We start from the raw sequence: 11,397 nt of genomic DNA, 5'->3' as shown, positions 1-11,397 counted from the left end.
CGGAGGTTGTATGGGAATGTGTTAACTTTCTCATCAATCATCCATGAACAGAGATTGAGGTTTGTTGGCCACTGCTGGAGAAGTAAAGAATAACTTGTGAGCAATGTGTTGTTATGGACATCAAATCGTAGTGCCACAGAAGCTGGAAGATGTATATACAACAACTTGCAGACAATGTTGGATGCCAAGTTGAAGACCTAAAAATACCAATAGAAGATTGGGAGGGATCATCATCATCGTCATCATCGTTTAATGTCCGCTTTCCATGCTGGCATGGGTTAGACGATTTGACTGAGGACTGGTGAACCAGATGGCTACACCAGGCTCCAACCTGATTTGGCAGAGTTTCTACAGCTGGATGCCCTTCCTAACGCCAACCACTCCGAGAGTGTAGTGGGTGCTTTTACGTGCAACCGGCACGAAGGCCAGCCAGGCGGTACTGGAGAGAGGTAGTCAAGCTGACCTGGGCAATCAGCCTGACTGGATGATGCCTCGATAAAAAAAAAAAAGCTGAATTTTTTTCATTAGTCCCTAAAATACTACTGTGGATCCCAACTTTTTTTTCTTTAATTAACTTCTTTTTATTTCCAGTTTTCCCAGGGGACTATGAAGTCTTGTATAAAACAAATGGAGAACAGGACCTTTTTATTTTCAAAAGTAAGAAAAAGAGAAAGCAAAAAAACAAAAAAAATAATAATAGTGGATCCCTAACTTACTATAGTGCTTGCATGGACCTTGGATGAGAACCACTGATTTTACCCCACATCTTGCATCTATGTCCCCTCTTTTCCAGCCTGAGTATTGTAGTCTCATGGGCTGCATGGTGACCACATCAGTGCTGTTGGTAGGATAAAAGCGCAAACTAAATGCTGTAAAGTGGTTGATATTGAGGGGGCACCAAGCCATAGAAACCATTCCAGAGTAAACACTGGGGTATGATGCAGCGCTTGGGCCCATTGGATATGTCAAACCATCCAACCCTTAATGAAAGCATGGAACATGGACATTAAATGATGAGGAGGAAAATAGATATGTGTGTATGTGTGTGTCCATCAGTCCCTTTCTCTTGACATTGTGTGATGGTTGTTAACGAGTGTCATTGTCATGCGAGTGGTGTCCTTTATTTCCAACCTTCTATGAAAACATGTTTGTCAATGGGGGGGAATTATTATCTTAGTTTGGCAGCAGGAAGGGCATCCAGATGTAGAAAACCTGCCCAGACAAATTACACCTGACCAATGCAAGCAAGGAAAACTAGTCAATAACTGAAGATGAAGAAAGGAATGACAACAACTTACTCAAAAGAAACAATCATAATTTATATACAAAATGTTATAACAGAAATTTCTTAAGGATGTTTATCTTGTTGTTTGACTTCAGTGGAAAATGGGCCTTTGTTGATTGTCAGTTTTAAACGCAAATCTTCTGGTAGTGATTCTCCATTCTCGGTTTTCTTTGCGAGAATCATGGCTTTAAGAAGTGGTGGGAATTCCATTGACAGTGGTACAGTTTGGGTCTCTCGTACATCTGTTGCAGTTAACTTGCAGAATTCTTCCTCTTCCTCTTTAGGAATTAATTTCCAATCGGCTTTGTGACAGGCATCGATTCCACAAGGACGGGGAAATTCTTTGCCGCGGAAAACTTTGATACCCCAGGCCTTTCCTGTTCGTCGTTTCTGAATATGAACAAATAAAAATAGGAACAATATAAATAAAAGAAGAAAAAAATAAAGGAAAATTGTTTATTCATCTGGGCATAAACATTGCCATGCGGTCGAGAAGTTTGCTGCCCAACTAAACAAGTCTTGAGTTTATTGCCACTGTGTGGCGCCTTGGGCAAGTGTCTTCTACTATAACCCCAAGCTGACCTGTGAGTGGATTTGGTACACAGAAACTGTACGGAATCCTGCCATGTATGCGGTTGTCTTCCACCAATGCTTGATAATCAGTGTTGGCTCGTGTATGTTCCAGTCACATTAGCAGTTTGGCAAAAGGCACTAAACAATTCGAGGGGTTTTCGGTTGGCGGGCGCCGAATACCCCTCTCATTTATATCATTCATACTTCATCATCTCTCATTTCATTGATGTATGCGTCCAGCCCGCTTTGCTTATTGCAATTCTTTGTAAGGCCTTTATGGCCAATTTAATGAAATAAAAAAGACACTAACAAAAAAGTCCCAGACTTCAAAATAAGTACAGGGGTCAATTTGTTTGAATAAACCCTTTAAGGTGGTGCCCCAGCATGGCCAGAGTCAATTAACAGAAATATATAAAACCTGAACAAACTGCAGGGCCAGGTTTAACGAAATATTACCTGGAATTTTTTTTTATTAGTGCAGCCTGCCTCATCCTGCACCATGTCTTATGTTACCTGCTTCATGGAAAAGGTTGTTCCTGTTCAATATAGAAGATAAAAAGCAAGATATCTGAAAAGAATTTTCTTCAGATTGTGTGATATTTCTTTTACTTGTTTCCGTTATTTGACTGTGGCCATGCTGGAGCACCGCCTTTAGTTGAACAAATCGACCCCAGGACTTATTCTTTGTAAGCCTGGTACCTATTCTATCAGTCTCTTTTGCCAAACTACTAAGTTATGGGGAAGAAAACACACTAACATCAGTTTTCAAGTGATGATAGGGGACAAACACATTCATATATATATAAGCCTTGTGAGTGGATTTGGTAGACAGTAGCTGAAAGAAGCCCGTTGTATTAGTGTTGCCATCCGGTTTCACCAGTCCTCAGTCAAATCGTCCAACCCATGCTAGCATGGAAAGCGGACGTTAAACGATGATGATGATGATGATGTACTCCCAAATGGTGAGCAAGTTCAGAATAATAATATAGATTTAATCAAAAGATTAAATGTGGTACTTAAAATGTTTGAGGCACCAGAATTTGGTAGGACATGAATAAATGGAGCTTGTACGAAACGTACGTACTGCTATAACCTATTGATTTTTTGTTGCTTATCTTCATATATATATATATATATATATATATCATCATCATCGTTTAACGTCCGCTTTCCATGCTAGCATGGGTTGGACGATTTGACTGAGGACTGGTGAAACCGGATGGCAACACCAGGCTCCAGTCTGATTTGGCAGAGTTTCTACAGCTGGATGCCCTTCCTAATGCCAACCACTCAGAGAGTGTAGTGGGTGCTTTTACGTGTCACCCGCACGAAAACGGCCACGCTCGAAATGGTGTCTTTTATGTGCCACCCGCACAAGCCAGTCCAGGGGCACTGGCAACGATCTCACTCGAAAATCCTACAGGAGCCAGTCAGGCGGTACTGGCAACGGCCACGCTCAAAATGGTGCATCTCATGTGCCACCCGCACAAGAACCAGTCCAGGGGCACTGGCAACGATCTTACTTGGCTTGCCGGGTCTTCTCACGCACAGCACATTTCCAAAGGTCTCGGTCAGTAGTCATCGCCTCGGTGAGGCCCAATGTACGAAGGTCTTGCCTCACCACCTCAGCCCAGGTCTTCCTGGGCCTACCTCTTCCACGGGTTCCCTCAACTGTTAGGGTGTGGCACTTTTTCACGCAGCTATCCTCCTCTATTCTCACCACATGTCCATACCAGCGCAATCGTCTCTCTTGCACGCCACAACTGATGCTTCTAATGTTCAGCTTTTCTCTCAAGATACTTACACTCTGACGGGTATTCACATTGACATTACACATCCAACGGAGCATACTGGCTTCATTCCTTGCGAGCTTACGTATGTCCTCAGCAGTTACAGCCCATGTTTCACTGCCATGTAGCATGGTTGTTCGTACGCATGCGTCATACAGTCTGCCTTTTACTCTGAGTGAGAGTCCCTTTGTCGCCAGCAGGGGTAAGAGCTCTCTAAACTTTGCCCAGGCTATTCTTATTCTAGCAGCTACACTTTCAGCGCACCCACCCCCACTACTAACTTGGTCGCCCAGATAGCGGAAGCTATCGACTACCTCTAGTTTTTCACCCTGGAATGAGATAGAAGTTGTTTCCTGTTTGTTTGCAGTCTTTATTGCACCTGAACATCTGCCACAAGCAAAAACTAACTTGCTAGTTAACCTGCCTTTGATGTTGCTGCACCTCTTATGTGTCCATAGCTTGCACCGGGTACATCTTATAGAGTTACTACCTACTCCTTTTCTACATACTGAGCAGGGCCATCTACCTGAAGGGGTTTGTGTTTTATCTACCTTCCTACTTATTAGGATTTTGGTTTTAGCTAGGTTGACTCTAAGGCCCTTCAATTCTAGACCTTGCTTCCACACCTGAAACTTCTCCTCTAGTTCTGATAGTGACTCCGCAATTAGGGCAAGGTCATCAGCATAGAGGAACTCCCAGGGGCAACCTGTCTTGAACTCCTCTGTGATTGCCTGGAGGACTATGGTAAATAAGAGGGGGCTGAGGACGGAACCTTGGTGGACCCCTACCTCTACCCGGAATTCATTGCTGTACTCATTTCCAACCCTCACCTTACTGGCAGCATCTCTGTACATGGCTCGCACAGCTCTCACTAACCATTCTTCTATCCCAAGTTTCCTCATTGACCACCAGATAAGGGATCGGGGGACCCTGTCAAAGGCTTTCACCATGTCAACGAAAGCCAGGTACAGAGGTTTATCCTTAGCTAGGTATTTCTCCTGCAACTGTCTCACTAGAAATAAGGCATCAGTAGTGCTTTTACCTGGCACGAACCCAAACTGCATCTCATCTAAATTGATTCGCTCCCTAATTAGTTGGGCTATGACCCTCTCTGTAACTTTCATAACCTGATCTAACAGCTTGATGCCTCTGTAATTATTTGTATCTAAAGCGTCACCTTTACCTTTGTAGCAGTTGACTATGATGCTGCTACACCAGTCATTGGGTATGACTCCTTCGTGTATCACCTGGTTCGTAATACGGGTGACTAGGCTATAGCCAACACTGCCAGATATTTTGAGCATCTCTGCAGTGATTCCTGATGGGCCGGGGGCTTTCCCGGTCTTCATACTCTTAATTGCTTTATCTACCCTGGTACTATCAACTCGGATAGCTGGTCCCTCTATTGGGTCGACATACGGCAGGCTCTCTTTCTCCCATTCATTCTCTTTATTAAGCAATCTATCGTAGTGGCATCTCCAGACCTCTTTCTTTGCATCCTCATTTAATGCAAGCGTACCATCATCCATGCGAACACATTTCTCTCCTACAACATCACTATTCTCTCTCCTACACTGTCTTGCAACACAAAATACCTCGAGTCTTTGGTCCTCACGGCGCAGAACATTGGCAAATCTTTCCTTATCTGCTTCCCCTCTGGCTAAATAAACCTGTCGCCTAGCCTCCCTTCTGGCACATTGGTACAATTCTCTGCTACCACCGTTCTTCCAGTCCTTCCAAGCCTGTTTCTTTTGTCTAATAGCCCTGTCTACCTCCTTGTTCCACCACCACGTTACTCTGGGTCGGGAGGGGACCTTACACCACCCACAAATCTGGTCGGTGGCTTTCAACAGGTTGTCCCGCAGAAATCTCCAATTGTCTTCCACGTTGTATGATGCTATATCCCCTTCTATTTCGTTAAATGCTTCAAGTAACTTGTCTCTAAGTCTCTGTCCGTTTGCAGGGTCTTTAAGCTTCCACACCCTTCTTCTCCAAGCCTGTCTAATTCTGGGCACCCATTTTGCCTTGATCCCAAAGTCGCTAACTACTAATCTATGTTGTGGGGTACATTCTTCGCCAGGGTAGGTTTTGGCATTTATAAGCCGCCCTCTTTCCCTATTTCTGGCGAGGATGTATATATATATATATATATATATATATACGTATGCCTATATGTATGTGTCGAAGCATATGTCTATATCTACGAATCTACCAATAAAGGAAGTGGATGGTAAATTCCATTAAGAAGATAAGTTTGGTAAAAGAGCAGCATGCGATGACAGAGCAGTAACGTGTAACACTTGTTATTTGCTAGAAGTTATATGTAAATGAAATACATACGTATATACACAATAACTCACACACACACTTGCAAACATACAATGGTATATATACAACGGGCTTCTTTCAGCTACCGTCTACCAAATCCACTCACAAGGCTTTGGTTGACCTGAGGCTATGGAAGAAGACACTTGCCCAAGGTGTTTGCTACGCAGTGGGACTGAACCAGGAACCATGTGGTTGGTAAGCAAGCTACTTACCACAGAGCCACTCCTGCACTTATATCTGATCAAAATTTCATCTTTATGGAATATGCCGAAGAAATAATCCTTTGTTCTATAGTAGTGGCTCTCAGGTTGTGAAGAGGAAAGAAAAAAATTCTGGCAAAAACCAGCTGAGACCAGCATATAACGCTCATGTGGTCCCTTTCGTTGTATACTGAAGGTCATTGCTTACGTATGCATTCAACAGGTTTACCTAAAATATACTGTAAATCAGTAATTAATTCAGTTTAAATAGTCCTAATAATTAAACCCTCCCTCATTATTGCTTCCCTGGGCATGGACACACTAAAGCAGCTTCATGTAGCATCTGACTTGGTAGACACCCACAAGATTATTCACCATCTTTCCAACAACAACCTTGGGCACCTTTTTGAATTTCATGCGTCTAACACATGTGGGCACACATTCTCTTTACTTGTTTCAGTCATTTGACTGTGGCCATGCTGGAGCAGCACCTTTAGTCGAGCAAATCGACCCCAGGACTTATTCTTTGTAAGCCTATTACTTATTCTATCGGTCTCTTTTGCCGAACCGCTAAGTAACGGGGGTCGTAAACGATCATTAGTTGAACTATTAGTCCTCTTGCATTCTGGGGGGTATCAGAGCATTTGGGTGACATCAAACCCCAACAAACGTCCATAAATTAAATACATCCATCTGGGAAGCGATCGTGGCCTCTCGACCTTTGCCTGACGGCCACGATCGTGGTTCGTCGCGCTTTATGTGTTAATATTCTTTACGCTACACATGTGGAATCACAGAATGCTTCTAAGAAAATTTTCTAGGGTGTGTTGTGTAGACATAAAACAGTAATTAACTCACTTTAATTAATTTTAGTAACTTGGGAGAAGAATATAACATGTTTGGCGGAGGTAAAGAATACGTACACCACCCGTTATCGGCGTAACAAAAACCCTAAACCTAAACACCGGGTGTACGTATTCTTTACTTTCGCCAAGATGTTTTTACATGATCCCTTCTGTTTCGTACCACAGATTATTGGGTAAATTTTCAGATTAACACCCGCACGATTTTCACTAGGGTGTTAGGGTCAGGGTTAGGGTTACGGTTTAGGGTTAGGGACGGAATTACCTAACCCTAACACCGTAACCGTAACCCTGACCCTAAAACTCTAACACCCTAGTGAAAATCGTGCGGGTGTTAATCTGAAAATTTACCGATTATTGTTTAGCAATGTATTCGACAACTTTATATAAAATATCTCCTATAAACAATAACATAATTTAGAAATTTTGTAGAGATTAGGGGGCAGTCCAGCATATAGATGCACTGGGGTCCTTTCTACTTTGTATCGAAGGTCATTGTTAATGTTCAAGGGTTCGTTGCTATTTCTAGCGGACGAACGACCACGTATTATCTCGTCCTTCGTTGTGTTGTAAAATACATACGTTCAAGGCCGAAATAAAAGTTAGATTGATCACTAATAACATTATCAATAATAAAGTAAATTACAAAATTATATAATTTCCTCCACCAAATTAAATAAAACAGTAAATGAACTTACACCATCACAAAAGTTGGGCTGCACTTCGGTCAATCGATAATAGCTTTTCTCAGGATATCTGTTTAAGAAGCTGTGTCTGACAACCACGCGTCCAACACCATTGTTTTTAAGGTTCGTAACAATGGAAAAAAGGTTTCTCCCGGACCAATCTAAATTCACTCTTCCAATCCGGCGAACGACTCTCATTTTGACCTCCCTGTAAACTACTTACCTCCCTTGCAGGACGTACGTTCCGATTACTTTCGCCAGATGGCAGCACTAATTCCACACAGTTATTTCACCCTGACAGTTCTTCTTCACATTTCTTTTCAAGAATTATTTCCCTTCAATCGCTTAGGCTCAGTTTGTCCACACGCACACACACACACACACACACACATGCACGCACACACAAACATACACACACTCTTTTACTCTTTTATTTGTTTCAGTTATTTGACTGCGGCCATGCTGGAGCACCGCCTTTAGTCGACCCCAGGACTTATTCTTTGTAAGCCTAGTACTTATTCTATCGGTCTCTTTTTGCCGAACCGCTAAGTTACGGGGACGTAAACACACCAGCATCGGTTGTTAAGCGATGTTGGGGGGGACAAACACAGACACACAAACACATACACACATACATATATATATATATGACGGACTTCTTTCAGTTTCCGTCTACCAAATCCACTCACAAGGCTTTGGTCGGCCCGAGGCTATAGTAGAAGACACTTGCCCAATGTGCCACGCAGTGGGACTGAACCCGGAACCATGTGGTTGGTAAGCAAGCTACTTACCACACAGCCACTCCACACACACTCGCACACAAACACACACTCGCGCGCGTACACGCACACTTACACAATAAATTATATTGTTACATTATTTGTTTCCTCTTAAAGATGCATTAAAATAATCACATATATCTTTCGTTGAATACAAAATATTTTTCGAGCGATTTTCAATACGAAATTAGAAAAAAAAAAGTAGTTTGTGTTTAGAAATACAGAGAGTTGCTGTGTGGTAAGTAGCTTGCTTACCAACCACATGGTTCCGGGTTCAGTCCCACTGCGTGGCACCTTGGGCAAGTGTCTTCTACTATAGCCTCGGGCCGACCAAAGCCATGTGAGTGAATTTGGTAGACGGAAACTGAAAGAAGCCCGTCGTATATATGTATATATATATATATGTTTGTGTGTCTGTGTTTGGCCCCCCCCCCATCGCTTGACAACCGATGCTGGTGTGTTTACGTCCCCGTAACTTAGCGGTTCGGCAAAAAGAGACCGATAGAATAAGTACTAGGCTTACAAAGAATAAGTCCTGGGGTAGATTTGATTCGACTAAAGGCGGTGCTCCAGCATGGCCGCAGTCAAATGACTGAAACAAGTAAAAGAGTAAAAGAGTAGAACTACTTACTAACAATAACTCTGAGCACCTTTTCAAACTCCACCTGTCTAACACCTGTGGACATGTTTGCAAAGTAAGAAAACAGCACAGCTCTCATGACTTTCGGAAACACTTTTTCACGCTAAGAGTTGCTGAAGTATGGAACAAACTGCCGGCATCAATTGTTAGTTGTTGGAGCACTGCATCCTTCAAAACTTCCATGCTTCCTGAAATTCGCCAACACTACACCTGATTTTCTCCCCTCCATACACACACAAGCATGTATCTGACTCATACACTGTTCACTTTCCAGACATTTGTACAATACTGCATATGCTTTATATGCATTTTTGACAAGTTGTAGTGCACCTGAGCACTGTATACAATAATTTCATTATGATTATTATTACTATTATTATTATTATTATTATTATTATTATTATTATTTTAAGCACACATTACAATGTGTGTGTGTGTGCGATCTCAACTGTCCGATGAACGGTAACGTGAAGCAGTTTATGAAGAATTTTTCGGCTCAAGATATATATATATAACCCACACTCCACCCATGCCTTCCCCACCTCCCAACACCCTCACATCACACCACACCAATACCCTCGCATAACACCACGCACACACTACAACTGACCAACTACTTTCTCCCTTTCTCCCTTCCCCATTTTCACACTACATACGTCAAGATCACCAGCATTCTACCTCCCACACACAGCCCCTCATTCCCGATCACCGTTTGTTATCTCCCCCTTTCTTAGCTCTCCTGAAAAAAGAATTTATAACTTCCGGTCAGCCATTGTTATGATCGGCCATTATTATGATTGACCGTTGACTGAACACTATTCAATTTTTTTTCTCCGTGTTTTTCTCCTTGTCTCCGTATTCTTTCTGTTGAAGAGCGTAGCTCGAAACGTCAAAGACTTTCCGTATTCCCGAGCGTCATACTAATATATCATTTTGTTATTTACACCACCTGTCCTCGTCTGTTGTTATTATTTGTATATTCTCCCATATATATATATATATATCTTGTTTTCCGTCCGCCACTATCCTCCACGAAAAAGAATTAATTTGTGTTCGTGGGAAGAGCCACTTTAACGATGCGCCCTGCCCTAACTCTTCGAAACGCCGGTGTTTTAATGGTGACAGCTGATGAAGGATATGTTCCCTATGTGGCCTGCTTGTTTGTTGTACCTTGTTTATCATTTTGTCCATGTTCTTTTGCCACGCCATGTACCCAGATATGTATCTATATGTACATGTAGATGAACGTATATACATACATGTACATATATATGCATATACTCATATATTGTTTATATATATATATATATATATATATATATATATATATATATATATATATATATATATATATATATATATATATATATATATATGTATGTATATATAATAACAGTTCTAATACCGTGGACATGTGATTAGAACGAAACGGGGAAGAATTGGAAGACAGATTCTTCAAGCTGGGCCAACTCAGCAGTTTGGCAAACGAGAATGATAGACTAAGTACCGCACTTTAAAAACAAAAGTACCGAGGTCGATTTGTTAAAGACCTTTCAAGGCATTGCCCCTTTATGACCGCGGTCCAATGACAGGAACAAGTAAAATGATAAAGGATATGTTTAGGTGGTACACAACCTAGAACCACGTTGTTGATAAGCACAGATCTTAACTATACACTTGTATGTGGTCACTTGTGTTAAGTGTGTGTGTGTGTCTATTCGCACGCATGTCTGCATGTATATCACCACGACCACCATCATCATCATCATCATCATCGACATCAACACCATCATCATCATCCTTTAACACTATGGTCGGCCCGAGGCTTGAGTAGAAGACACTTTTTGCTCAAGGTAACATGCAATGGAACTGAACTCGGAACCATGTGGTTGGGAAGCAAACTTCTTTCCACACAGCCACACCTATGCCACGCCTGCACCTATATATATATATGTATGTGTATATATATATATATATATATATCCATCCATTCATCTTCTCTGTCCCCTGTTCTTGGGACAGTCGTGGGGCTAGAGTCCTGAAGTATCTCCTCCGTAGGTTCCTATCAGAAGTAACTGTCATTTGACTTTCTGGCTGGATTCCTAAGCGTGACCAACTGAAAGCATGGATATTATCCAACCATATCATTCTTGCTCTATCCTTACGTCTCCTGCCAGTTGGCCCAGCTTAAAGAATCTGTCTGCCAATTCTTCCCTGTGCCATTCTAATCACATGTCCACAGTATTAGAACTG

The 11,397-nt window shown here is 42.1% G+C and overlaps 1 protein-coding gene across 1 annotated transcript; it reads right to left on the bottom strand.

Moving 5' to 3' along the window:
* Nucleotides 1–1,298: 1,298 nt before the first annotated feature.
* Nucleotides 1,299–7,993, bottom strand: LOC106868026 (small ribosomal subunit protein mS34). Its single transcript, XM_014913123.3, has 2 exons — nucleotides 7,738–7,993; nucleotides 1,299–1,675 (listed from the first exon to the last, which is right to left on the bottom strand). Exons 1-2 carry the CDS (start codon nucleotides 7,921–7,923, stop codon nucleotides 1,349–1,351), a joined length of 513 nt encoding a protein of 170 aa, XP_014768609.1. The 5' UTR covers nucleotides 7,924–7,993; the 3' UTR covers nucleotides 1,299–1,348.
* Between the last annotated feature and the right edge of the window lie 3,404 nt (nucleotides 7,994–11,397).

The sequence above is a fragment of the Octopus bimaculoides genome, chromosome 3 (genome assembly GCF_046866305.1).
Source record: "Octopus bimaculoides isolate indiv1 chromosome 3, ASM4686630v1, whole genome shotgun sequence".
Lineage (NCBI taxonomy): Eukaryota > Metazoa > Mollusca > Cephalopoda > Octopoda > Octopodidae > Octopus > Octopus bimaculoides.
Note: the sequence above shows the minus strand (reverse complement) of the source record. Positions and strands in the feature narration are given on the sequence as shown.

What these genes read in the sequence shown, in the direction of transcription:
- LOC106868026 (XM_014913123.3), bottom strand. Translation starts at nt 7,923, where the DNA reads ATGAGAGTCGTTCGCCGGATTGGAAGAGTGAATTTAGATTGGTCCGGG. An exon ending in AGCCCAACTTTTGTGATGGT is followed by an intron (nt 1,676 to 7,737) that starts GTAAGTTCATTT and finishes GTTCATATTCAG; the next exon opens with AAACGACGAACAGGAAAGGC.